We start from the raw sequence: 25,726 nt of genomic DNA, 5'->3' as shown, positions 1-25,726 counted from the left end.
CAGCGATGTGAAAATGAGAAGCACTCTGCCCGTCTTTGCTCCTTTTTAACTTGCAGTACATCATTAATATGAGGGTGGACAGTTTGTGTTTGGTGTCAGCTGCCTGGTTAGGATTCATCGTTTAGGTATCATCTTGCCGTTTGCTGGAAAACTTTCAGCAAACACAAAACATTCTCCTAAACCACCCTGAGACATCAGAGTTGGCTTTAGCTGGAGGCACTACACACTCAGTTTCCATATTCATGACCATCTGGGCCACACCCTGCAGAATGTGCTCCTGCTGCTTCACTGTTTGCTCAGATGACACTCTGGTGTCAAAGACCATTACATAAAAGGTGGGAAGCATCGGAGTAGTCAAGGTGATGGCATGGGCTCTTTAATCATTTCTGAATGACATCCTGGAGCGGACAGTTCCGACGGCTCCCAAACCGGTCAATGATCTGAACAGATTGTGGTAACATAATCCTGTATGGCACAAACAAATAGATACCCATTCTATTTCATAGAGGCAGACTGTGAGTGGCTGCAGGGCCAACCCTCTGTGACACCTCTCCTCTTCCCCAGATGGGCCCCAGTCTGGTGAGGAGGACTTGGACGACGGTGTGATAAAACCCCCCCATGATGCTCCAGCCTGACAGCGGCTCCACCCACTGGCTTTCAGCACAGCTGGACGAGTCAGGTTGTGCGGGTCAGGAGCGAGGGAGCACGGCTCGGTGAAAAGGTCAACTAACAGCTAGCAGCTATCCTTTTGTGCGTGCGTTTGTCCGTGTCTGTGTTTAACGGGACAGATAATGGGCCAAAGTGGGCGGGGGCGGCTGTGGGGTATGTGTGAAGTACATCCACATGTTTGAACACAGTGGATTGTGCCTCCAGTCATACCATGAAAAGGGTGTGATTTTTCTCGGAGGGCAAATCAATGACCCGACACACTAGAATCAAGTAATTACCCATTGAGAGGAAAGAACATCAGAGTCATCACGCAAATTAGCTGGAGCACACAATGTAGTGATTGATGAAAACAGCATCAAGTCTCCAAGTTAAGCACTGGGCCTGCAGAACAGCTCTAATGCTCCCTGGCAAAGATACAACAAGTCACTGGAAGTCTGCCGGAGGAGCGAACGGCGTTCTTCCTATAGATATTCCCTCGTTTTGTGTTACGATAATGGCTTTCCAACATGTCTCCCGTTGGTGTTCAACAACATATGATTCACATCATATTTTAAATCATTCAGTGACTCTCTGCGTCCTGTATGCAAGCATTTCTTATGTTTCTCCACTCAATCATTCAGGCTTTTTCCTTTATTGTCACTTATCTCGATCTCGCCTGAAAGAAAAATCTCTGTTACCCCAAACACGCTTGTAGCTACAGATATACTGTATACATCAAGAAGAATTGGAAACAACATCTGAACTGTTTTTAAGGGGAAAAACTTGAATAAAACACACATCCTGTGTCTGGACTATACCTTGAGTGTGATGAGATCTCGCTAAGGTCTCCGATGCTTCCCTCCGTCACATGACTCGACATTATGGCGGAGGCGTAGCCCTGCGGCAGGTACAGCTTCCCATGCTCCTCCTCCGACGCCCCGTCCTCGTGGTGCTCCGATACCCAAGGGTGCCCCTGCTCCCCCACCCTGCCCTGCATCAACACCCGGGCCCCGGGGGCCACGCAGGGATTAGTGTCTATGCCGCTGTCTGTGGACGCCCCTTTGATGTATGTGAGGCCCAGCATCTCCGGGTCCATCAAGTCTCCAGAGCCAAAGTGCTTATCGTCGCTGTTGCTGGAGGCGTTGCTCGAGAGAGTGTTGCTACTTGAGTGGCTCGAGTTTTTATCGCCCGTCTGGTTGAATGAGAGGGGAAAAGGGGGTGAAGGAGACAGAAATACAGCAGATCAGACAAGGTTAAGCAGCAGGTGCAAATTATTCTTAACGGTCGCTTTTAACATGCTTAGTGATAGGTTTACCCATCAGGCTACATCACATGTTCATGTGTCCCCGACGGAGGTGACAGCTGGTTTTTTCAAGGCTACTGTAAGGCTGGTTGACAGTAACAGGAAGGAAGACGAACTGAATATGCAGAATGTCACACACCTCCATTCAAATTCCCGTACTTATGTGAGAGATGTGCATGATCTTGCCCTCTATATAGGTGTTTAATATTAGCATCAACTATTTTCCTCAGTTCCGATGAAAAAGTCAGAGTTAAGCTACATTTTTTATGTAGAACAGAAGTCTTATAATTCATTTTGTTGACTCAAAAACAGGCCTCTAGTGAAAGTGAAACAGTGAAACAGCAATGCTTCATTAGAGAGGACTTCAGGATTGTGACCGGTCATGTGTTCTTCATTATGTTATGCTTCACACAGCTAAAACACAGAAACAACTTCAGTAACAACAAATCAAAAACACTTATTCTGATCTGAAAAAACAAGCTCTGTGCATTAGGTAAGAGGAAGGGAGGGGTCTAAGTTTGTATCCACTGGCTCGGGTTAATGCAACACTGGCTGAAAGCACTGAAAGATGTTGTTAGCTGTGTGTGAGCCAGCCTCCAGCATCAAAGGAGAAATAAAAGACAGAAGGAGAGATTGTGCATGGGCCAAAAAAAAAAAGATAAGTGAGAGGGGAATATAGAGAAAGGGGGAAATGAGAGGCTGGAGCACTTAATATATTCAACCTTCTAGGAACAATGTGTCCTAGAAAAGTGTGAGACAACCAGAAACGGTGATGAGATGAGACGCCTGTTAGCATGCCGATGAAGGGAAAGTGATAACTGCGACGAGCGGCTAGAGGGGACGACACGAGGTTGAATACCCCAAATTGAGCCGCTGCTTGCTGCAAAGCCCATATACAAGGGCAATTTGACCTCACTCTGATTTAAACACTGATGTGGGCTAAACCAGCTCTGACAGAGCAGAGTCGGGCTCCAAACACAGCACACACACCGGCTGCATTGAACTGCATTAAGAGCTTCTGTGCCCTTCAAAACACGTCGACAGTTAACTTCTGAACACTTTCAAAAAATGTTGTGTGGGCAGCTTGCGTCAAAGTGAAATTAAAGTAGGTCAGGCATTTACCCTGGACAGCTTGTTGGGTGAGTCTTTTCCTCCCTCTCTTTGCTTCAGAGGATTCAGGATCTTGGTGGAGGGGATGTGCCATTTGGCCTCTGAGGACCGAAAAGGAAATGCAGAGTGTAGATAAGAGCCAGTTATGAATGGACAGCATGAATTGCAATAAGAGCAACTGATGAGCGCTGGGTCACATAACTTTCAAAACATCACATCTTTAGCATTAAAGCAACAAGGTGTGACCTTGTTTAACCCTAAAATAACAGCTTCAAAATCATGTTTACGGTTCAGTGTCTTGTAATAAGGTGAATGGTGTCTCTGTCTCAGCCTCACATCAGTGAGAGGGTAGGATCACAGCGTTACATACATGTTTACTTTATCTAGGACCTGGGATTTGTATTTACAACAGTGGTGTTGCACTCAAAAAAAAACTGTAGGGGGCACCAAATCGCACATAATGCCAAATTCTACATACTGTTGCTTTAATATGTACCTGAATTAGGCATGGGACTATATAAAACTTCCATGTCACGATTATCCTGGCCAAAATAATTGCATTTCACAGTATTATTCCGATAATCAACAAATTTGCTTAAAACTCTTAAAATTGCCCTGAAGATATTCTGAAATCAATTTAACTTTTACATTTTGTATCAAATTTGTAATCAAATTTCAAATATTTATATTGCATCACAGATAATACAAACAGTTCTTTCAATGAACATCCTTTGTCATGAAAATTTTTTACGTGCACAATAATTTTCCACTATAATTCCAACCATGACAATATTCAGAATTTAATACGGGTCATGTGAACAGCATATTCCATTTGGATATTCCTAATTACGCCTTATTCCGAATGTAGCATTTTCCAATTATGTGTGGGATATGCCGGTATTATTCTTTTTTAAAAAATCATAAATAGTATTAGTATTAGTATTAGTATAGTATTTCCACACATCTAATTCAACTTTTTTTAGTGAGGGATACAATGGGCAAGCATAGCTGTCAGCCATGGTTTAGGATTCTGGAGTGACTGGAAATATGCAGGCTCCTTCTCATTGCAATTCAAAATAAATCAGAAAATCAATATAGGACTGTACTTAAGCTGGACAGCTCTTTCAATTCACTCATCTGAGGTTTTTCACGATTATCCCGATGATGGAAATTCATTAAGATCAACCTATCCTGAGTGTTAAATCAACAGAAAAACACAGAAACAAATGAAAAAGAAGATGAAAGAACATCAGACTCACCTGCAGACCTGGTCCTCTCCAGGGTGGGCTCCCTGTGCATCTCTCCATCTCCCCCCTGCATGTCCCCCGCACGCTCATGGAGGATAGGGGAGGGACACCTGGAGATAGAAAGAAAGAGGAGGAAAATGGGCTGTAAATTATTTTCTCTCTATAGTGTGAACTCTGTATTCCAGTCAGCAAAAAAGGCTTGAATAGATGTACCACAGATGTACAGCAATTAGCTCAAGATCATTTAAGGTCGAATCACTTGAGCTTATAATAGAATAAAGAAGCCGCCAGACAACGCTGACAAGAGACCTCCTTTCATTTGACTTGGTGCTGGCTTCTTGCTCTTGACAAAAGGGAGAGAGCAGCAAATTTTTCAATGCAGGTCTTAATTAAACCTCGACGAGCTTCTAAAGGTTACAGCAGATGAACAGAGGCAGCAGTGTCTCATGATTTTTAGCAAAGACTCCGACTGGAGATCAATCGGCCAGTCAATGTCTCCGCTGCTGTGCAGCGTGGCGGCTCTGACAGGGCACAGTGATCCCTGAGAGTTCAGTGCACTTTAGAGGGCCTCTGACAGAAAGGCAGCAGCGTGGAGCTAAGCCTCTTGTCATGGTCGGCAACCACTTGCAGACAGACATTGGTCTCTGAAGGGTTCTGCTCATGTACAAGACTCAGACTGACAGATGTAATGCCTGTGCAGTCTGAAGCCGTGCTGCCCTGCAAACCACCAAATGAGAATATTGAAAAGAGATCTATATTGATATGTACAAAACACTTGAACTGGAAAATTATAATGGCAGAAAGAGATTGTGGCGTCTATAATCATGTTGACAGAAGCTAAAAGGTCTCTGCTGAAGTCCTTTCTCGTCTTCTCACCAGGATTTTACCTCCCTCGTGTTCATTATGGCCAAAAACTTTCTTTTCAGAAGGCTTTCTCCAAAATTACAGCGTAGTTTGCTAAAGTGGCACTTTAGTCGCAATAGGAAATGGTGGAGGACAAGACAGTATTCTTTATAATCACTTTCTATTACACTTAAGCGCTCACCGTTTTTAAATATTCCGAACAGAAGAAGGAAGATGTTCTTGTAGAAGAGTTATGACAACGCAAAATACTGTACTTGGCTTGGAGTTGAATGGCTATAAAACCGAATGCTTTGATTTTGAAAGTGCCCATTTATGTTTGATGTAGCCTTTATGTTCATCTGAATGAAATCCTGAAACCAAGGCTCGGGATGATTGAATGGAAAACTATAATAATGGACATTAAATGGAAAAAAAATCTCATACATGAAACTCATCATCTTCCATCATCTTCCCTCTTTTATGCTCTGGATGTGGTACAAGACTATGCCAGGCATAATTTCATTGTTATGTTAGATCACTTCCTGCACAAAAAAAAAAAGGAGAAAAAAAAGAAGAAAAGAGTAACGACTGGCCAAAAGTGCGCTGATGATTTGGTCATTTCATGTGGAAAAATTGGTGTCATTTTGCAAAATTGCAAGTTCTCAGGAATAATGCTGGGGCTGATTGTAGCCGCATTCATTACTGCTATATTCCTGGAGGGACTATGTGGAGGCTATTTCAAACGAAGAAGTAAAGCTGCTGTGGTCACGTACCCGTCATATCCAGGCTGCTGGGACCAGGTGCTGCTGCCGCATGGTCCTGGATCACTGGAGGAGGACTGGTTACTGGGGGAGCTGCGGTAGTGCTGGTCTCCCTTGTTACATGAGGTGACCTGTGGGTTCTCCATATCCTGCATTGTCCTGCAGACACACAAGGTCAAAAGATACACAGTTGATCAAAAATAGTGAAAAATGACCATCACAAATTCACAGAGGCCAAGTTATCAAGTAAATGCTATATCAGTAATTTAAGCACTACTCTATCAGTGCGGATTATTATTTGAATCCACTTTACACTCAATATTTACATAAGATTTTTGACTTGAGAAGCCGAAATTTCACAACAAACCTGGTAACACTTCTTTTCCTCAGTATTTCCTACATTAATGACTATATTATTGGGTGTCACTCCACTAAATGGTCTCTTGCACGTGAGCACTGTGGATTATCTCCAAGAAAATGTGAGAACTGTCAGTGAGGGAGAAGGTGTCTTGTTCTCCAAAGACAAACAGAAACAGAGATTAGTAACAGTAATAAGCCTCAGCGAGTAATCCAGATGGTGGAGCTCTGTTTGTATGAAGAGTGAAGAAGAAGTAGCTCCCAAACGTAAGAGGATGCTTCAGATTCCTGCTTTGAAACATAAACTCGACTCTGCTCTTTTCACATGTGACCCCAACCTATCCAAAATGTACTTTACCGTCTTGCAATAAGCCCTGGCCTGACTTAATGTCAAGACATGACGAGAGGTTTCTTTGCGTGCTTTCGCCTGGTCAGAGGACTTTGTGAACTACAGTCGAGGGGGAAAAATAAACACTGGATTCGAGTTATGCCTGCTGCCTGGAGGCCTTCCTTTTAACTCACACCAAAGTAGGTTAGATGACCGGACGGAAATAAGAGTGCAACAACACAGGCAGGATGGCTTTCACATTAAGTCTCAAGCCAAGTCTAGCTGTATACTCTATACCATTTTCTTCTATGAGTCCCTTTTCTCCTGTATTTGTTTATGAGATGAGTTCAGTAATAGATTTGAATTAAGCTCACATCCCAGGTGTGTTCTCCCTTTTTTAAATTTCAAAATCGAAACAATTACAAGCATGAAGGAACATTCAAAAAGATAAGAAATATGCAGGTAGATTTCATAAAAGAAAATCCAGTAGAGCCCGGTAATGAAAAAATCACAATATAAATGTCTACGTGGAAGGTGACAAATTCTCGGCATGAACCATTTTTCCTTCGTCATCAGGTTTCCTTTGTCTGGACCTCCATGGGAAACTCACTAAACTGTCAGTAACTCAGTCGCAGCACACATCATTGAACGCTTTGGCCAGATCGCTACATTTCCTCTCCGGCTGAAGTGTTAGTCTCCTCAGACGGGTCCAGGCACTTTAATGTGAACCAGCAGCAGCTGCTTTTTGTTCTCCCTCTCTTCCTCCCTCGACATAATGTAAAGTTCTGCGGGGATATTGAACATAATTTTTCTGTCTACGCTGCAATAACATTGGAGGCTACAGAGATTAGCGGCTGTCTCAGTTGGCTGCAGCATAGGTGTCATATTTTATAGTGCCAAGTCTGAATTCAGCTATATGTGTGGATGGGATGATGCTTCATCTAAGGTATCAAGCTTCATATGTGTCCTATAGACCAGTGGTTCCCAACCCTTCCCTTTGTCAGACGTCCCTCCACAGCCCTATCAGATTAACTCAAGTGCCCTTTTATTGATGCCACCTGTCATGTTTTTAAAGCTGTTCATTTGGGTTTACGTTGGATGTTATTTAACACTAGTAATTGTATAGAAGTGGATATTGTTTCAGTAATGTGTCGTCTACTTAGAGTGGACAAAGGCGGACAGTCATTTGTTTCTATCTAGTTAGTTAGTCCAGCTAGTCTGCAATCTCTCCATGTACTCCTGGTTCATCACTACTATAGGCCCATGTTCGATCTCTCTTCTGCACGTCCACACAACATGAAAAATACATGAAAAAAATAAGCAGCTTCTTCTTCTGTCACCGTATAATATTCCCCTCCTGTCTCTCTCCCTCCCTCTTCAGTCTATGCCTTCTCCGTCCCCCTCCTCTACACCCACTCCCTCTGGGGTGCTACATATCGTGGTCCAGGGAAGAGCTCTCTCTTTGTTTCTGCAGTAATTGGATGAGATGAGCTGAGCTGTGTCAGTGTCCCTATCACCTCCTCCTCGGCAGGGTGCAGGAAGAGGGAGGGAGGGATACGGAGAGAGAAAGAAAGGAGCGAGGGAGAATGGAGTGCTCCCACTGCCAGCGACTCTGATTAGGCAGAGAAGGCGGCCATTATCCCAGTATAGTCAGAACAGGCAACACCAGGGGGGGTCAGTGTGACACACTGGAAAGGTTATCATGACTGTAGGGGTTTCATTAGAATGAACAAATCACTGCTTTACATGGCTCAATGGAGATGTCCAAAAGAGACACAGTCTAGGACAGGAACAAAGTCTGAGTGTGGCCTTATCATCTAAAGGGAGATGAAAGCAAAGCCGTGAATTCATTGGACTAAAATGCTCCATTTATATGTATGCAAATAATTGAACACAATAACAGCACCTCAAAGTGTTATTGTGGTTCTTTTCTAAACGGGAAAGGCTGAGAGTTCAAAGATGTGATCTCAAAGGATTGGATCTTTTGAGCGTCATAATGTTTGATGTTTGCTCCGCATAGCTTTCTGAAAAACGTTGAGGAGAAAGCTTGACTTCTAAAAATGTCTTTCCGCATCATTTGTTCTCTTCAGTTATTACATTCACTCACTTTTTCACACCACTGCAAATAATGTTGCTGTGACTTTTTCCTGACGAGATATTTTTGACTTCGTTATTTCAATCTCACAAAGGTGAAAAGGTGAATATTTTCTGTTGTTCTTATTGTACATACTAAAGCCTCCAGCAGAATGAGATGTGAATGACGAGTTGAGATTATTAGCTAGTGCTGAAAATCTTTTTATTTTTGGATATTACATTCATAAATACTGAACATGTACAGACCCAAAAGTAGTTTGTTCTTTCACAGGCAGCTAATGGAAATCTTGTTATAGCCAAGGAGTAGTCCTTCATTGTGTCTGGGTCAATATGTGAGCAAAACTTCTTCACAAAAATGATTCATAGTCTGTTATTGCTAGAATTATCGTTTTTGTCATCTGATCACTTTGAGTGATGAGGCATGGAAAGGAGTGGGAGCTGATGCCGGTTTACCTGGACCCATCTGGCAGCTTCCGATCAAAGGAGGTGCTCCGTGGGATAGCTGCCTGGTGCTGCTGGAGGATCTGCTGGCACTGCAGGCGGTCTGGGCCCTGTGTGGGCGAGCCTCGGGATAGTTGTGCTCCTGCAGCTGTGGGCACCCGATGCCAGGTGGTGTTTCTCCTGAAGGGTGTCTTGTACTCGCAGGGTGTACCCTCGCTGTCGACCTTGTACTCCACCATGGGAATGCGGTAGAGCTCGGAGCAGCCCCTAAGAGGCAGGGAGGGAGGATGGGGATGGAAACAGAAAAAACTGTTAAAGGTTAGTCAAGAGGCCGGGATGGAAATGATACAGTAACATCCTAGTTGTGTTGCAGGTTGCTGTTTCTTAAGATAGCACCTAAAATATCAACTCTTCTGAGCTCTGCTTTGTTCGCCAGTGAGTTGCTAACCTGTCAGTGTTACACTGGGAGCTGCTGAGCAGGTAGTGCACAGCGGGTTCATCTAAGCTTTGTCGCTGAGAAAAGCTGCATTTTGCTGCTTGAGAGAGTGAGAGAGTGACCATAACCAGCGAGCTAAAAGAGTCAGGGAAGGGGACGAGCAGAGCTTGGTGATAACCAACAACAATTGCCCCACTGGGTACAAATAAAGTTGTCTATTCTTTGATTGACTGAGAAATCCTCTGTGAATTTGTCGCTGTGAGTTCCTTCACCGTCATTTTTCCATTAATGAGAGCAAAAATAAAAAGATAATTGCAGTTTTCATCTGATGAAAATGTTACAATTTGCTGAAAAGCTCCATGGAGAACACAGTAGATTAATCTGGGAGCAATTTCTTTTTAACAAATTCCATTATTTTACAGTATCACATGATTCCAACTATCATTGCAAATATCAATAGTGATCGTTATGATTATTGCGTCAGTCAATAAATCCACATGACAATATGAGAATGATTATCAGTAATGTGAGAACATTAAATTACATGTTTTGAGTTTCCCATTAAAAGATTTACCAAAATGTTGCTGTTCGGATAAGTTCATGATTTTAAGTTGGTACTTTATACTGTACTGTGACGCTGATGTACAAACTGGTGTGAGGGAAGCATTTATTGCTGGTATTACCATGACTACACCAAAACACACTGATGCTGTCAGAAATATTTAGCCTGAGGCAGACAACTAGATAAAGTGTGTCAACAATACACACACACACACACACAAACACAGTTGCATGTGCACGCTGAGGGCTTACAGGCGCATCGGAGACACTTTGAAAACAGTGGAAAACACTTTGCCCATTTTAATAGAGCCGAAAACCTCAGCTTGTCACTTAATCAGATATGGGTCTCCCCTGAGTAGCTCTACACAGGAGGCTTTTCCTCCCTCCATCTCTACCCCATTACTGCTAACAACACTGAGGATCTCTGGGATGGACAAGGCCTGTGATGCCATTTCATGCAACATTAATCTTTGGGGCTGGGCAGAGGCTTGGTGTGTATGTTTGGAAGGATGGGGGGTTTACAAGGTGGTGGGTTGGGGTTAAACAGCCTGGGTGCTCTGCTAGCTCTCCAAAAGCATCTCAGGCATGACCCTAATGATTACACTGCCCTCCCCCCTCCAAAGTCCATTTTCTAGAATCCACTGGAGGGGGGAGCTGTGTATACTTTGCTGTGGTCATACATGTACACACAGCGGAGCTTGAGAAGGGTGCGCTGGCTGATTGCAAAGGCTGTGGTGGAGGGGGTGAGTAATCCCTCTCAGAGAGACCTTTTCATCAAACTGGGCCACGGGTGGCTGGGCTGTTTACAGCCGGTCTCCCAGTGCAGCTGTGGGTGTTATAAGATCTAACTAGAAGATCATCCTTCGCTTCCTCCTCCTCCTCCTCCTCGCAGTGCCTGTCTCTCACATCTGGTCAATGTCCTCGGCAGGCTGGCCTCACTCATGACAGACTGTCAGTGGTGTGCTCTACATCCTATACAGTTTACATTATTTATTGAGTACATGTATGAAGCATGCATCACTGGTTTGATATATGGGACAGTGAGAGTAATGTGTGACATTACAGCATCAGAAGATCAGAGATGTCCATAAATGAAACGAAATGTATCTTAATGGTTGAAGCTCACAAATCTACCGCAGTATATGAGGAGTCCAAACATTAGTTATTTAACAGATAAAATCGTCGTCCTACTTACTTTCACCGTGTTACATGAGGTCTTTCAGTCACTTTTCGTTCATGTCAAAAGAGAATTGTGCTAACAAGAGTGTTAAATCCTCAAGACTGTTGGTCAACAGGGCTGCTAACCCACTCATTACGTTGATTAACTCTGTTTGTGTGGTCATGCCAGGTTGTCACACTTCATTACTCTCTGAGAAGGCTAAACCAAGCCTAACAGCTTGTCAACAGGAAAAGTCTCAGCCGTTGTCTCTTTCTCTGCTTTTTGCACCATAATGACCAAGAGCTGACAAGCTAAATTTTTCTCTTATGATGCTAATGTCCTCCATCAGCACCCTTACAAGCTTAGCTGGAGGTGGAAATTCCCATCCCACTGGCCTGATGTATGTGGAATGCGCCTCTTGTTTGTAATGTATAGGGGGACCCGGGCTCGCTGTGTATAAATCACAAGAGAAACGGCAGGAAACGGGTGTTTGGTCAACAGTTAAACCTGAGCTGGAGGCTGGCGGCGGAGGAGAGGCTGTTTGACACATCCAGCCTGACATAAGGAGAGAAGGGAGCCAAGAACTGGTGAGAAATAATACTGTCTGCTTCCTCTTCCAACAAGTAGTGCTGCTGCACTCTTCCAGCTAAATGTGAGGGGCTATAAATTATACCACAATGGCCTACATACGCTTGTAGAGGAGAACATCCACAACTGAAACCAACATCCGGTCAACTAAAAATACAGCTCCTGTATGTCTGACTTATTGGAGGAAATAATCTGACAACACAATTGCTGGAATAACATCTTTGCTCATTTAAAGTATAGCGTTCAGCTCAGTCTGTGGCCGACAATCAGCTCTTTTAGCGTTTGGCTCTTAGAGAATTACAATGAATCAGTGTGACAACAGGACCTTAGACCTCAGTCAGAGTGCTGTCACTCTGATGACATGGCCAGCGACTGAGCGACATGCTAATCCATTCCCACAGTCTGAGTCCATGTCACAGCAAAGAGCCACAGAGGTTGTGACCTCCACCAGGCCTTTGCAGACCATTGTCAGGAGGTTCATTAAATAAGGTGTGCTGAAAAAAAGAGAGAGAAAAAAAACGTTTTCAGTGATTTCTCTGCCAACTGATTTAAAAAGGAAAGAACGGCTCCTGCGAAGAATGCGAGGGGATTAAGGCGAGCAATTTGTGATGCAGGTTCTCCGAGTTTTGGTTCAGCTGTGCTCTTTTTCACAGGGTGTCGGCATGAGAAGTGAGAAATCCGGCTTAACTTTGGTCCAGATGAAAATCCATGATGACAAGTCTGATGACACATCAAAGGAAAGGTCACAAGTGGCCATCTGAGTGTCACAGGCAATCCTCATTATCAGCAGGGGGGCTGGGGCAGGTTCAGCCTACTTAAATTTGGGTTATCTGACATTTTACAGACACATTTTTTTATTTTTGCGCTTAAACTCTAAAATGTACAATATGTTGGATGAACAATACAGAGGCTTTTTTCTTTCTGTCTTGCAGTAATCATCAATATTGTACTGATCCTTCTGTTTACTCTGACATCTCTGATGACCATACACCAAAACATACAATCACTGCCATGTTCTGTACATTGCATTCCTCTTCCATAGAGCTAATCTATTTCATCTTTTTCTCATTAGTTTGATCCAAGGCTAACATGTTGAACTTGTTTAAAGCTTTTCAGAGTGATGATGGAAAAGCCTGTGGTATTGCACTGGGCTGAAACCACATCCTTCCTCCAGTGTAAATAAATACGGCACTAGGTAAGGCTAATATTAGAGGCATATCTCCATTGGCTTAAGGCTGAGCGGGGTAAAACCATTTAGGGCATAAACAGCTTTAGGAGGTTTGCTGTTAAACAGTGCTACACAGCGGCCTACATGTTCCTTTTTTCTTCAAAATGTAATCTTTGCAACCATATAACCCCATCAGTCTTCCTTGAAACTGAAGGAATCACAAAATACAGAAGACTAAACGATATTCTGACAATCTGAAAACAGTAAAGAGGACACATTCTCCTTCGAGCCCGAACATGTTCTTATGAAAACAATTTTCCTTGTCATGGTAGCAGTATGGAGCCAGGGTACATTGTCTGGAGGTCATGAGACTCTTGTCCATTGTTGTTAGACTAACCCCCATCTCTCTGGCCACAGGGGACAGACTGGGGCCGTCGGGCCCCTGCTGAATTCCTTTCGTTTGAGATAATAGTGGAGAAACTGGAGCACGTATTGTTGAACACAACTGCAACACTTTGGCAACTCAAAGACGCGGAGGCGAAAAGAGTTGAGGGCCCTCGAGATTCTTCATCTGACCTCTCACCTCCTGATTTGTTGGAGAGCCTTGGGAGAAAATTCACAGGACCCGAGACGGAGACTTTTGGTTCTCATGGGATGATGATGAGAAAGTGTGTTTCAGTAACACAGGGAAGTCTCCCAGTAGAGCTCAGCCGCTCTGACCAGTATAGTCTTCGCCCGGCCTGTAATACCTACTAATCTGCCAGATGCATCTGTTAGCAACGCCACATATGGGTCAAGCTCAGTGCATTATGCATCACACCACACATTATGGACTGCGCGTCCATAATGTGTGCATGATATAATGCATACTCTTGGGCACACAATGCTATGCTACGTGTTTATTTTTAAAACCATCTTTTATTGGCTGTCTAAAGTACATTCACAAGCTTCAGTGGTGTCAGTGAAACCAAACCAGATGTCCTCCACTGGCATAAACACTGTGTCCAAAGCCTCCTTTACAGAACGCTCCATCCTGTAACCACATCTCCAGGGAGCCGGACAGGCGTATGTCGATGCAGAACCAGTTTTTGGAAGATGTTTGTTTTGTCTACTTTCTGCTTCCCTGAACTGCGATTATGATTGTATCATCGTGTATCATCATAGATCGTGGTAAGAGGATTAGACGTTGGTTCTGCCAGAGTGGCTGCTGTGTTGGATTCCCAGACGAGGCATGTTAGCCCGCCATCTGGGGGAGCAAATATGTTACTCCTCTGTTGCCAGACCAGAACGCAAAGTTGGAAATGCACACCTACTATACAGTCATTTGACATAATGGCATACATATAAAGATGTTCATGATCATTATCATACAGAACTTCTAGCAAGGCAGCCATTAATATAATTTTTCAGAAATATAGCACGTTTTCAGCGATCTGCACTTGTAAATGCACAGCCACCGCCAGGTTTTTAATTTGAATTATTAGCTACCAACATTAGCATGACCTGCAACATCACAAACAGAAAATGGGATTAAATGGAGGCATTCTCTCCGCACACAGAAGTCATTCTGTGACAAAGTGGGAGCAGCATTTGCTGGTACACAAATCTGTCAGCCTGAAGCACAACCAAAACAAAGATGTCGAAAAATGTGAGTGTGAAAGAGTGATGGATATGATTTCACAGGGCTGTCCGTCTCTCGCAGACAAAACAAGCAGATGTGCTTTCAGAACAAGCATTTCGCACAGACCTTCATCTCTCGCCATCACAAAAGATCGTTTGAAATATGCCTCTCTCTTATTATCACCGGAGCAGTGGACTCTCCCCATGGGTGTGTGTCTCTAAAAAGCCAAACACTCCCATCCTAATTGCTGAATAGAAGACTGGGTGAGGTTAGAAAAAAGCAATCGGAAAATGCGAGCTGTCAGACAATGGCAGCGAGAGATGAGCCATTAATCAAAATGCTCCTCTCATTATCATTAGTGAGAAACGCTGACTGTCCGTGTCTGCGTGACTCTACAGCCCTGCTGGAGCTTTCTCTTGCAACAAAGCCACATCAATACAAAAGAGAGTCTCCTCTCCGGAGAAATCAGCGGAGAACAACATCAGCCCGTGTGCGACAAAAACAGTATGTAAGCATTTCTTCATGCTAATCATCTCAAAGATGAGAGTAAATGTCAAGCTAACTTACCCCAGCTGCAATGACAAACAAGAAAAGAAACTGCTCTCCTGTTATGACTTCATACATTTTTGAGGAGCACCTGCTTCTCTGTCTCACTAACCACAACACAAAGCAAATAGGTAATCTGTGTCTGTTTTGTAAGCATCTTTGTCTCTAGATGAAAATAAGAAACAAGGGTAAGGTGTTACCTTCGGGGGGTGCCGTCTTCATGAGGCTGGATTATCACCACTTTGACACTGACGGATGTGCGCAGCAGGTCAATCATCTGCTCGTGTGTGAGAGTAGCGACAGCCACCTTGCAGATCTCCACCAGTCGGCTGCCCTGCCTCAGCCCAGCCTTCCAGGCGAAGCCGAAGGGCTCCACATCGGCCACGATGCCTTCAAAGTTGACGTGGAAACCGAGCTGGCCAAGGCCGTTGCGACGCAAAGTCATCTCCGACGTCTCGCAGCCTCTGGTGGTGATCTGGAACCAGAATCAGGATAAATTTGCTCATTATCTTCCATACAGGGACATCAGTTTTGTTTTTGATGCACTGATCCAGAGACATAAGTGGACTGTACCCAATCACACTGAGATAAACAGAGAAAGACTGGATGCTGAGTGATCCTAATGTCACTTAATAAGAGCTTTCTGAGCTAAAACAGTATATTCCAACAGTAGCTGTCAACAGTGTACAATTTGCCTCTTTTCTAACAGATGTGCGTGGGTTTTATTACACAAGAAACACACATAAGCACACCAAAGAATAATACGATTAGAGCAGAGTGAAAATCCTGTCCTTAGGCAGAAGTGCACGAGCGTGTTTGTTTGGCTAATTCAAAGAACCTCTCAAAATGGAAGTTAATAAGAGGGTACATCACTGAGCTAACTAATTTAGCGTCAGTGCTGAACAGAGACAGCTAAAACACACATGCACACTGCACACACAAATACACCCCTGTCTCTGTGGACACTCTAACTACAGCAGCTCTGTGGGTGGGGAATTAAGATCAACTCTGCCCATGAGATGCTTGTTCACAGAACTGAGTCTATTAAGCAGAGTTAATTTCTGAAAAGGACTTTGGAGAACAACATTTAACCACCAACACATAATCTGCATCAACTGGCAGCTGATGAACACACTTTGTTCACATCCAGATTGAAAGAATGATCTCTTCACCCCTTTTTCTAACAATTCTGGAGACTGCAGCCATGGGTATTTGGTGGACAGTCACTGCTTGTCCAATTGGATGAAACTTACAGTTGGTTCTTGTCCAATCATGTACATGCAAATTACGTTGCTCACTTTGCTCAGCGGTGGCCTGGCCTAAGCCTCTGCTTTAGTGCAAGTCTGGTTCAAATGAAGTTCAGGCGGATCTCTTGCATTAGCAGCAGCATTTTAGTAACACACGCAATGACCAAACTGAGCAGAGATGAAAACATACAACTGTAACCTATCTATGAAGTTATACTGTAAGTGTGGGTGCACAGAAGACTGGACATTTTCCTCCAAGTTTTCTTGTGACACCAGTGGGAAAAAGAAAAAAAAAAAACTCCCACTGCATCAAATGAGGGCTTTAATCAGGCATCAGATTAGTCTTGGTTCAGTTGTGGGTGACAGCCTCCATTTGCCTCAGAGTGGCAGCTGGCTTCAGGGACACATTAACTCAGACCATGGCCTGTCAACACTCACACTGGCAGAAATCCTACCCCACTGTGAGAGAGGGGACCCTGGACAACCATGGTGAGACACAACCCTAAAACTTTGTTAACTGAGGAAAGGACTCATCCTCTTAGTGAGGTTGGTTAAGTCACAGTCTCAAAGATTCAGCTTGAAAAAAATGGATAAAACTAGAGGAGCACTTCAGTGAGGTGACTCACAAACTAAACAATCACTCTGCATAAAAGATCAAGGGCAAAGGAAATTGTAAATGTGAAGTCCAAAAGCTCTCAGGGCGCAAAGGTGTGGAGGTAAATGGCCTGTATATGAGGAAGACATTGGCCTGGGTGGGTGTTAGGGATCATGAATCAAACTGCCCTTTGTCAGAAATTCATTAGGCCTAAATAATGGCTTTCTAAATGCCGTCATCAAGGCCCTTTATTCAGTCCATCCTGAAAATTAATGTGCGCAGGTTCTCCTCCGAATGTCCCAGATCCATAATGGCTGAAGCTAGCAGGACACTCACTGTCTCTTAGGAGAAATGTTTTGCCTGTAAAGTTATTTTGATAAGGATGGTGACAAGAAGTATGGCAGCGTGGACACAGAAATGTGTGTCCTGCTGAATGACGAGCTCAAACAACATAAAACTACAGCGCTGCCCTTAGGAACCAAACAGTATCTGCCTCAAATCTGTTGTCAAGTGGTGTTACTGGCGTTGATCCTCAGTGAGAGGTCTGACAGTCTGAAGCAGCTTTGACACTGATGACACCGTCTGTGGTAGCGTGTTTCACAAACATGACAAAACCTTGTCATCCCAGTAATCTTCAATCAGCTGAAGTTAAGATTAGTGCCTTTGGGCTGTATATATTTGTTATTCCTCATATGATCTTTTTTATGTAAGATGTTTTGCTTCCCTCTTTGAATTTTTTGGGATATTAGACTGCTGTGTGGACAAAAGAAGTGATGTAAAGATATTATCTTGGGCTTTTTTAAAACCATTTTGGACATTTTATAGAATAAACGATGAAGCGATTAATGAAAAATGAAATTCAATCAACACTTTGTAGCTTTTTTTTTTAACCTTAAAATAACAATCAAAATCATGTTGATGGTACAGTCTCTTGTAATAGGGTGAACGGTGTCTCTCTCTCTGCCCCCCCATCACTTGTTTCTACACTATGTAACTTCAGTGAGAGGGTAGGATCACAGCGTTACATACAAGTTTTTTTTTAATAATCAATCAGGCAGCTGTGGTATATATGTCGATGTGTCGGTATATCACTTAATTGTTATAGTTCTACCTTATTTCACTTTGCTTTCTTCTAACATTCAAATCTATACCAGATCTGGTCATGTGCTTTAATTTGTAGTCCTGCTGATGTGTCCGCTACAAAAAGAAACAAATATATAATGCAGGAGACTGCTGGTGTTTTGCTCAGGCAACAAAAAAATCGGCACCCGAGCCAAGATGACTTGTCTCATAAAAGCCGAAACACGCGGCCACCCAGCTCAGCAACGCCCTGGAGAGCGGGACGTTACCAAGGCTTTAAGTTGTGCCTCACGCTGGGGCTCCTCTGTGTGTTACAGTGGGCAATCTGTTCACTCTGCTTCGCATTACATCACAGGTCCGGCAGCCTGTAAATCCTTCCAATGAAACATGATTCGAGTCCACCTCTGGGACTTTACAGACACCTTTGGGACAAAGTATGCTCAGTCAGCTCATACCCAAATGAGCTGCTGCTCCACTGTCTGTCTGACTAACACAAATAGACACCCACTTATTAATACTCCTTCTCAGCTTTTCCCTGTGAAATATCCCTCGCAAATCCCGTGGGTGAGTGGACAGTAAATGTGAAGGGATATTAGCATAGTGAATGAGGAAGCGAGGTCCTTTGGCTAATCACAAATGCTAATATATCCTGCACTGTCCTTTCTTATGATGAGTTGAAGAGACGCTGAATGACACCCATGTCCTTTTAAGATTAATTATGGTAAATACTTCTTCAGGATCTCGTGGTTTTTGAGGTAGTTGAGTTTCTTTGTACTCGTGTTCACATTCACTTTTCAAAATTTTACTCAATCTCATTTCTAATAGATCATTACAATAAAAAAGTGATAATAAAAAAGGTGTAATTACAGGATTTGTATAGCTTTTTAAGAGTAAAATTCAAACGCATTTTAAGCACTTTAAGCACTTTCAAGCCCGTACAAATGCAATTGCAATATATACATTTTTCATAGTGCCCTGATACCATACCTATATCAAAGTATATTGTCAATTTGTTTATATTGCCAACTATTTTTTGCAAATTTCGGCACCAGGAGACAACAAACAACTATGACAGTTATTTTGCAGATGAAAAACACAGATTATGTTGAAAATGAAGCATTCAAGGACTCTAATTCAAGTATATTCCTAACCTTGAAAACGTTAACCGTAGAAATTACGCATTTTCCAAACTTTTAAGACTTTGTAAGAACCCTGTGATAATCGTACCATAATCCTCAGAAGAATGAAGGTCTTGTCCTTGTTTTTAGTAGGAAATCGATTGTTACATTCATGTTGTTGGCTGAACCAATGATACGCTGACGAGGGTTTGTTAGAAATTTCCAAACTGCTCATGAGGTTGCCAAAGGGATAAATGGAGGAGAGTATGCAGGCAGGCGGGCGGACAGAAATAAGGTCATGCACGGCTCAGGTTTGGATTTTGGGATTCAAACTCGATGTTATTTAGAGGAAACAAAGGGTTGCCTGATTAGAGGTTCAGTAAACAAACCATGGAAACTAGAATGGGAAAAGCAAGCCTGTGCAGCAACATAAGGAGCGGAAACAAGGCATCGGATGCCAGATTCCAGGCTGAGGAACCAGGTGTTTGGACCTATTTTTTTTTTACTTGAAAAGGTACCTAAACCCACCTGACCCCAAAAATCACACAATGTAACCAGGGCCACTGAGTTGTACAGATGGCCGAGACGGAAATACAAAATGGATGAGAGAACTAAGTGGGTAGCTCTCCATAGGAGTGAAGTAGTCTGAGGCCAAGAGTCCTCTATTCTTAGTCCATCAGACCCAAAAAATGTGTCTGTGTTTTCTTTCCTCCCCTTCAAAACTGGGTTGGTGTCCTGTTTAAGCTGCCTCGTCCTGTACCTGCACCCAGACATCCGCATAATCAAGACTGGGCCACAATTACATCACGGCTAATCTTTTACTCCATTAAATTAACCGACTGCCGCAGGGAGTGGCTCCAGCTTTGTAGTTTTTGAATGTTTTATCCTGATCAAGAGCTGGAGAACATCTGCACTTGTGTGACCTGAAACGCTGTACACCTCTGCTCATTCTGTGCGATGAGCCAAAGAAAAGCTATCAACAGGGGGTCCGTAATCCTCTCTGGACTCTATTGACTTCACTTTACAGTTTCATATTCAAGTGACACTCACATCTCTGTACAACCCAAACAAGTCCAGGTCGACAGAGGAGGGGGGAGTCAGGAAAACAAATGTGTTGGGTTAACTCCGTAAGCCACATTCTTACAGTGATGAGGAAAAGGGCAGCGACAGAAACACAAGGAAAGAAAATAAAAGACTGGAAGCTCAGTCAGAGCGTGTACTGTTGCAACACATAAGACTTGACAGGATAGATGTAGGTTAAATAAGCATCGGTTCTGCTGACATTATGATGAAAATAAAATAACACGGCTTGTGGTAAGTAGTAAAGCTACAATGGCAAGAGCAATATTTGCAGAACATATTGTTTCACCACAGGGAGACCACAACTATCTTAAGTAAAATGCCTCGCTGCACCATTTAAATGAAAGGCAGCCATTTTCCTTCATGTGCCAGCAGCTTATGTGTGAGACCCAGTCATCATAGATTTACACGGCAATTCTGATGACAAACAGCTCCATGTTTATGGAAGTTACTTACAGGTCAAGTTTTAGACAGGATATACTGGTCAACTGCTTTTCACTCTTAGCCTAAATCAAATAAATGTAGAGGAGTAAACAGTACATGTTCCTCCAAAATGTAGTGGAGAGGAAGTATAAAGTGTAAGAAAAGGGAAATACTCCTCAAGTGAAGTATTAATACCTCAAAATTGAACAATGCTTGAGTAAATGTACTTTGTGTCCATCAATGCATGCTAGAGACCAGTGCTGGGCCTAAGATAACGCTTCTCACGTATGATAAAGGAAGATATTTGGTATATGGTCATGACTAGTAGGGGAAAAGGCAAAAGACATGATGGTCTCCCCCCCGCCCCCCGACCAAAATGTTGGCTGCTGGCCACACATGAGATAAAACTGTCAATCCAACAACTGCGTAGAGCGAAGAGAAGATTGACACAACTGTTTCCAAAAGAGGCTGAGGCTGCGTCATTACTGCAGAGGCCCAGGTGTGTTACCAGGGGCCCTCTGCTGCATGCCGTCCCCTCTCCCTCCATCCTTTCCTGTCTGTCTTTAGCAGCACTCGCTGATAAAGGCAAAGGGCCAAAAAAAAAAATCTTTAAAAGTTAATAAACTATGGAGCTGTCTCTTTCTTTTACTTTCCTGCCCTATGGCTGACCTGGCAAAGGGGCCATCAATATTTGGCTAATTTTGATGCTAAAGTTCACTTTTTCTAATCTGTCAGTGCATGTTAGTGTATCAGTGCCAACCTGGGCTGCACCTTGGCCAATTCATTTAAACAGTTTCCGACTGGTGTGAGGACTTAATTGTTTTTACTGTAATATGCTCATTTTAGCAAAAATAAACTGGAGGTCCCGCTAGGATGAAAACCCTCAATTAGCCACAGAGAAATCAAACAGAGAATGAATTGCTCTCCCTCTGTGAGGCTGGTTGTAGCGTTTGAAAAACTGATTATGTCTTTTCCTGTGAAATCTCTTCGTATGGTGAAATTTCAGGCTGACACTAAAGAGCTGGGCACAAAGTATGCTACAAACGATCAGATACTCCCCCCTCGTCTAATCCATCAGATATTAAGACGTCTAAATGACAGATTATTGCAGTTGAGTCTTTAAGGATCTTACCTCCAGTCGTTGCACCATCTCCCTGATGTCCTCTCCGCAGTTGTCGTGGGCAGACAGCATGATACACTCCCCGCGCTCGTAGAAGATCTTAATGCTCATAATCCCTGAGGTCCATCCGATGACGTCGCGACAAGAGCAGTTGAAGACCACATTTTTTGATTCTTCCTCGATGAGCACAATAAACTCGTTAGAAATGCCGAGCAAGCAGTCCACGTCCATCGACTGGCCAAAGTCCCTGGCGCGGACACTCCACGTGATGGCTCCCACGCTGAACAGATGTGCGTCCTTCCTCGGTTTCACCTTCTCCTTCTTCTTGGCTCCCAGGGTGATGAAGCTGAATTTGACAGCATTTTCGATAGTAGTTGTGCTGACAAAGTTCTCAGCCAGGTCCTTCAGGTACTCCTGCCGCGTACGAGTCGCCATGGCTCGGAACTTTTCTGACTTGTGCGCGGCGTTTTCTCCATTGATGACCTTGGCGAGCAGGAAGTCCCTGAAAACGGCTGACTTTGGGAAAGTTACAGACTTGGGAATAGGGGGGCCGAATGGAGGCACGTCTTTAGATCTGGACACAGCCACGCTGGAAAAACAGGATGAGATCAATGAATCACATGTAGTGGTGACAGTTAGGAGAAATGGGGTATTGAACTGTGCGTTTAATGAGCAGCCATTTGAAGAGTGCTGAAAATATATGGCTTTGAGGGAAATTATTTCTGGTGGGAAGACAGAGAGGAGCTCAGACTAATCTCGGTCGGTTCAACAAATGCTATGTTATTAACATGAGTCGTCTTGACTTCAGAAACACTCAAGGAGAGAGAGTCGTAAGTCATAATTTCAAGGTGTCTCTGAAGATAATAACTGTATCATCACTGAGCAGATCAAAAGAGCCTTGTGATTCCTGCACATTACGATGAAGCCTTGACAGAAACCACAGAAAGCACTCAGCAGGCTATTATTATTATTCTTTCAAATTAAGTGCTCTTAAAAGTTCATGTAGAGTCATTTGGCATGAAGACATTTATGCAAAGCACATCAAAAGATAAACACATTCCTCTAAATTGTCTGGAGGATATTAGTTTGCGTCTTTAGGATATTAGGAGTGAAATATTTGTGTGAGAGCCTCGCAGGCGTGGTGCATGCTTCTTCTATTTACCTGTAGCAGACGTTATCAGTGCAGGGGTTGTGGACTTTGACGATGACAAACACATGTTGGAAATGGGAGCGGATGTGTTTTGGAGTGAAAGGAAGGGCCCCGGGCTCCTGGAATACTATGGTGACGATATCGTTGCCAATGTGCCTCTTCCTTAATAACTAGGACAGGAAACGGAGAAAAGGAGTCAGAGGCAAGTTAAAAAAGGCATCATACACAGGGTAAATATAGTACGAGAGATCAAGAGGACACAGATTTAGATTTATTTATAGGTCTATTCCATTTGAGTGGACATATCAAGAAAATCCCAATAACATTTCAAAGTCAAGTGAGACATTGGATGCTATGTCTGTACCAGCACCATGAGATCAACACCAAACCATTTTTTGCATGCCTGAACAAACTAAATAAACAAACTCTCGACTTTACATGAACGAATAAACAAACTGACCTTAAAAGGACAACACAATTTCATTATATCCGCTGGATCCTGCCACCTTTTCTAGCTTCGAACCGTGTTCTAGGGACCTTATTTTCCTCTGAGAACAGCTTGTTTGCTCAGTTTCGTAATTTATTTCTATCATTACCTCATCAATATTGTAAATATTAAAATTCTGAGTTTGAAATTCTTCTCCAAAACCACATTGAGCCCTTTTAGTGTCTGAAACCAGAATAAAGGGCTTTTTGAACGAGGGCCACGTATTCCACTAACGCAATTTAGCCTTTTTTGGGGCGAAGGAAACACACTCACCCAAATCCAATTTATACTGCTTGTATTGTTGGATTGTGTGGTTAGTTAACCTCATTCTCTTGGCTGCCATGCAGTTGTCAGTGCCGGTCAGCAAGAGGTTGAAACAAGCAGGATTAGAGGGTACAGAGGTGAATTGGAAAGGATGAAGGGATGAACGGGGCAAGCTCTGCTCGGGCCTGCTGAAAGATTACCAGCAGGGATTAAATTGAAATGTCCATGAAATACAATTGGAGGAGGTGGAAGGAAAGGAGAAAGAATCCATGCCCAAATCCAGCCAATCAGACGCCTTAGATACACGTGATAGATTAGGTGTGGGCAGTGTTTCGCTGTAGATCTGCTGCCCCTCACTCACTTACCAGCTCCTTCAGTCTCTCGCTGTTAATATCTCTGCAGGGTTGTTTCATTATGGTCTCAAAAAGTACTTCCATACGAGGAGTACAGAGACTAAGATGGCTTTATTGGGCTGTCGCTCGCCAGTCCACCGTTACATCCACTTAATTCCACTTGTTAGCGCAGACAGACACAGAAGCCCATCAAATACCACGTCAGGTCCAGCCCCTGGGGACGCATTGATTAAATCCTACTATGGGGCACCGTTTCCATGGCAATGCTCATGCTTTCCAACTGATAGGTCATTACCGTGGCAAAATGAGCCTCTGGGGAAGACTGAAAGGGGCCGGGATTGAAAATATCCTTAAAGGAAGCTGCAAAGGGACCACCATTAGACCACACAGTAAAGCATACACTGTGGTCTGCTGGAGGGTACAGACAGAGAAGACATGAAGAGTTTACTGACCTGCTGTCTGTTGTTGGGTGTGTAGGGGAGCATGGTGGACACGTGAAACATCAGCTCATAGTCCTTGTAGGTGGTGTAGAGAGAGTGTGTGCCCGTGGAGTCGGCTGTAACACAGGACAGGACAGGGCAGTCAAGGTCTCAGGCCTCAATACAAAAGGCAATTGTTTTAGGTAAGCTGATGATGTAATTGGACAGAAATCAAGATTAAAAGATATACAAGCTTATAAAAAAACACTACACAACATCTGCACTCAGCAGGATTACAAGTGTGTGGGCTTGCACTTTGTGAACATTTAGCCTGACGTGTGTTTTATCTTACTCTTGTTATCCAGCTGAGCTCTGTACTTGGTGAAGCCTTTGAGCCGCACCCTCTGGCCAAGCAAATCCAAGAACTCCTCGAGTGCTGGCCCGGCGCTCTCGTTGTTGTACATCTCCTCTTCTGTGCTCTGGCCAGCCTTGCAGTAAAGCACTCCCACCTTGTGCTGGAAGCTTAGCTGCAACGAGGGAAAACACAGACACTCAGCGTTGTAAGTATCATTTCCTGCCGCTGATATGCATCACACACCACCACTCACACACATACTGTACATTATGCACTCAAAGCATGCGAGTGCCCACTTTCCATCATGTCACAGCTAATGTGAAGGCCTTCATAACCCTTCTAGGAGAGAGCTGAAATCCCCTTTTGTGAAGCCGGGCTGTGAACTCTCAGGAGCTCTGAGCAGAGCATAAATCAAGCCCAGCTAATAGCTGCTACTTAAGAGCAGCTGTGGAGCAACGAGGGAGACATATAACAGGATAGCTTTGGTTTATGGCAGAAAACTCTATAAGCTGCCAGCAATAGCATTTTAATCCTTTCTAAAAACACTTCCCTAAGCAGTACTTTTGTTTGGTAAAGTCCTCACTGTAGCAGTGAAACACAGGTAACACGCAGTGAATGGCAACAGCATTGATCTTTCAAACAACCCCACTAATAAAACTCAATGTTCAACAAAGACTGCCTCAATGACAATAAATGTCATATTCACAAAGATGAGTATTCATAGACACAGACATGCCAGCCAAATCTCACAGGTTTCACTGCAAGCATTTATATCATCCAGAAGTGACAGGTCTGATATGAACTTCTCTCACAAAGAGACAGGA

The 25,726-nt window shown here is 43.5% G+C and overlaps 1 protein-coding gene across 6 annotated transcripts in view; it reads right to left on the bottom strand.

Annotated features, from left to right (window-relative positions):
• LOC311270612 (signal-induced proliferation-associated 1-like protein 2) overlaps positions 1 to 25,726 on the bottom strand; it is an 89,273-nt gene that overhangs the window by 16,853 nt on the left and 46,694 nt on the right. For 4 of the 6 annotated variants that reach the window (XM_084375596.1, XM_084375600.1, XM_084375598.1 and 1 more), the window contains exons 5-14: positions 24,900 to 25,074; positions 24,581 to 24,684; positions 23,037 to 23,194; positions 21,887 to 22,463; positions 15,412 to 15,686; positions 9,145 to 9,441; positions 5,925 to 6,071; positions 4,321 to 4,418; positions 3,074 to 3,162; positions 1,467 to 1,840 (exon numbers count right to left, since the gene is read on the bottom strand). In XM_084375596.1, coding sequence (XP_084231722.1) covers positions 1,467 to 1,840; positions 3,074 to 3,162; positions 4,321 to 4,418; positions 5,925 to 6,071; positions 9,145 to 9,441; positions 15,412 to 15,686; positions 21,887 to 22,463; positions 23,037 to 23,194; positions 24,581 to 24,684; positions 24,900 to 25,074 — 2,294 coding nt within the window. The remainder of the gene's footprint in view (positions 1 to 1,466; positions 1,841 to 3,073; positions 3,163 to 4,320; positions 4,419 to 5,924; positions 6,072 to 9,144; positions 9,442 to 15,411; positions 15,687 to 21,886; positions 22,464 to 23,036; positions 23,195 to 24,580; positions 24,685 to 24,899; positions 25,075 to 25,726) is intronic. The other 2 variants (XM_084375597.1, XM_084375599.1) reach the window with 1 other exon arrangement.

This window comes from Pagrus pagrus (assembly GCF_965226575.1).
Source record: "Pagrus pagrus genome assembly, chromosome: 15".
NCBI lineage: Eukaryota > Metazoa > Chordata > Actinopteri > Spariformes > Sparidae > Pagrus > Pagrus pagrus.
The sequence above is the reverse complement of the archived record's forward strand: the minus strand, read 5'-3'. Positions and strand labels throughout refer to the sequence as shown.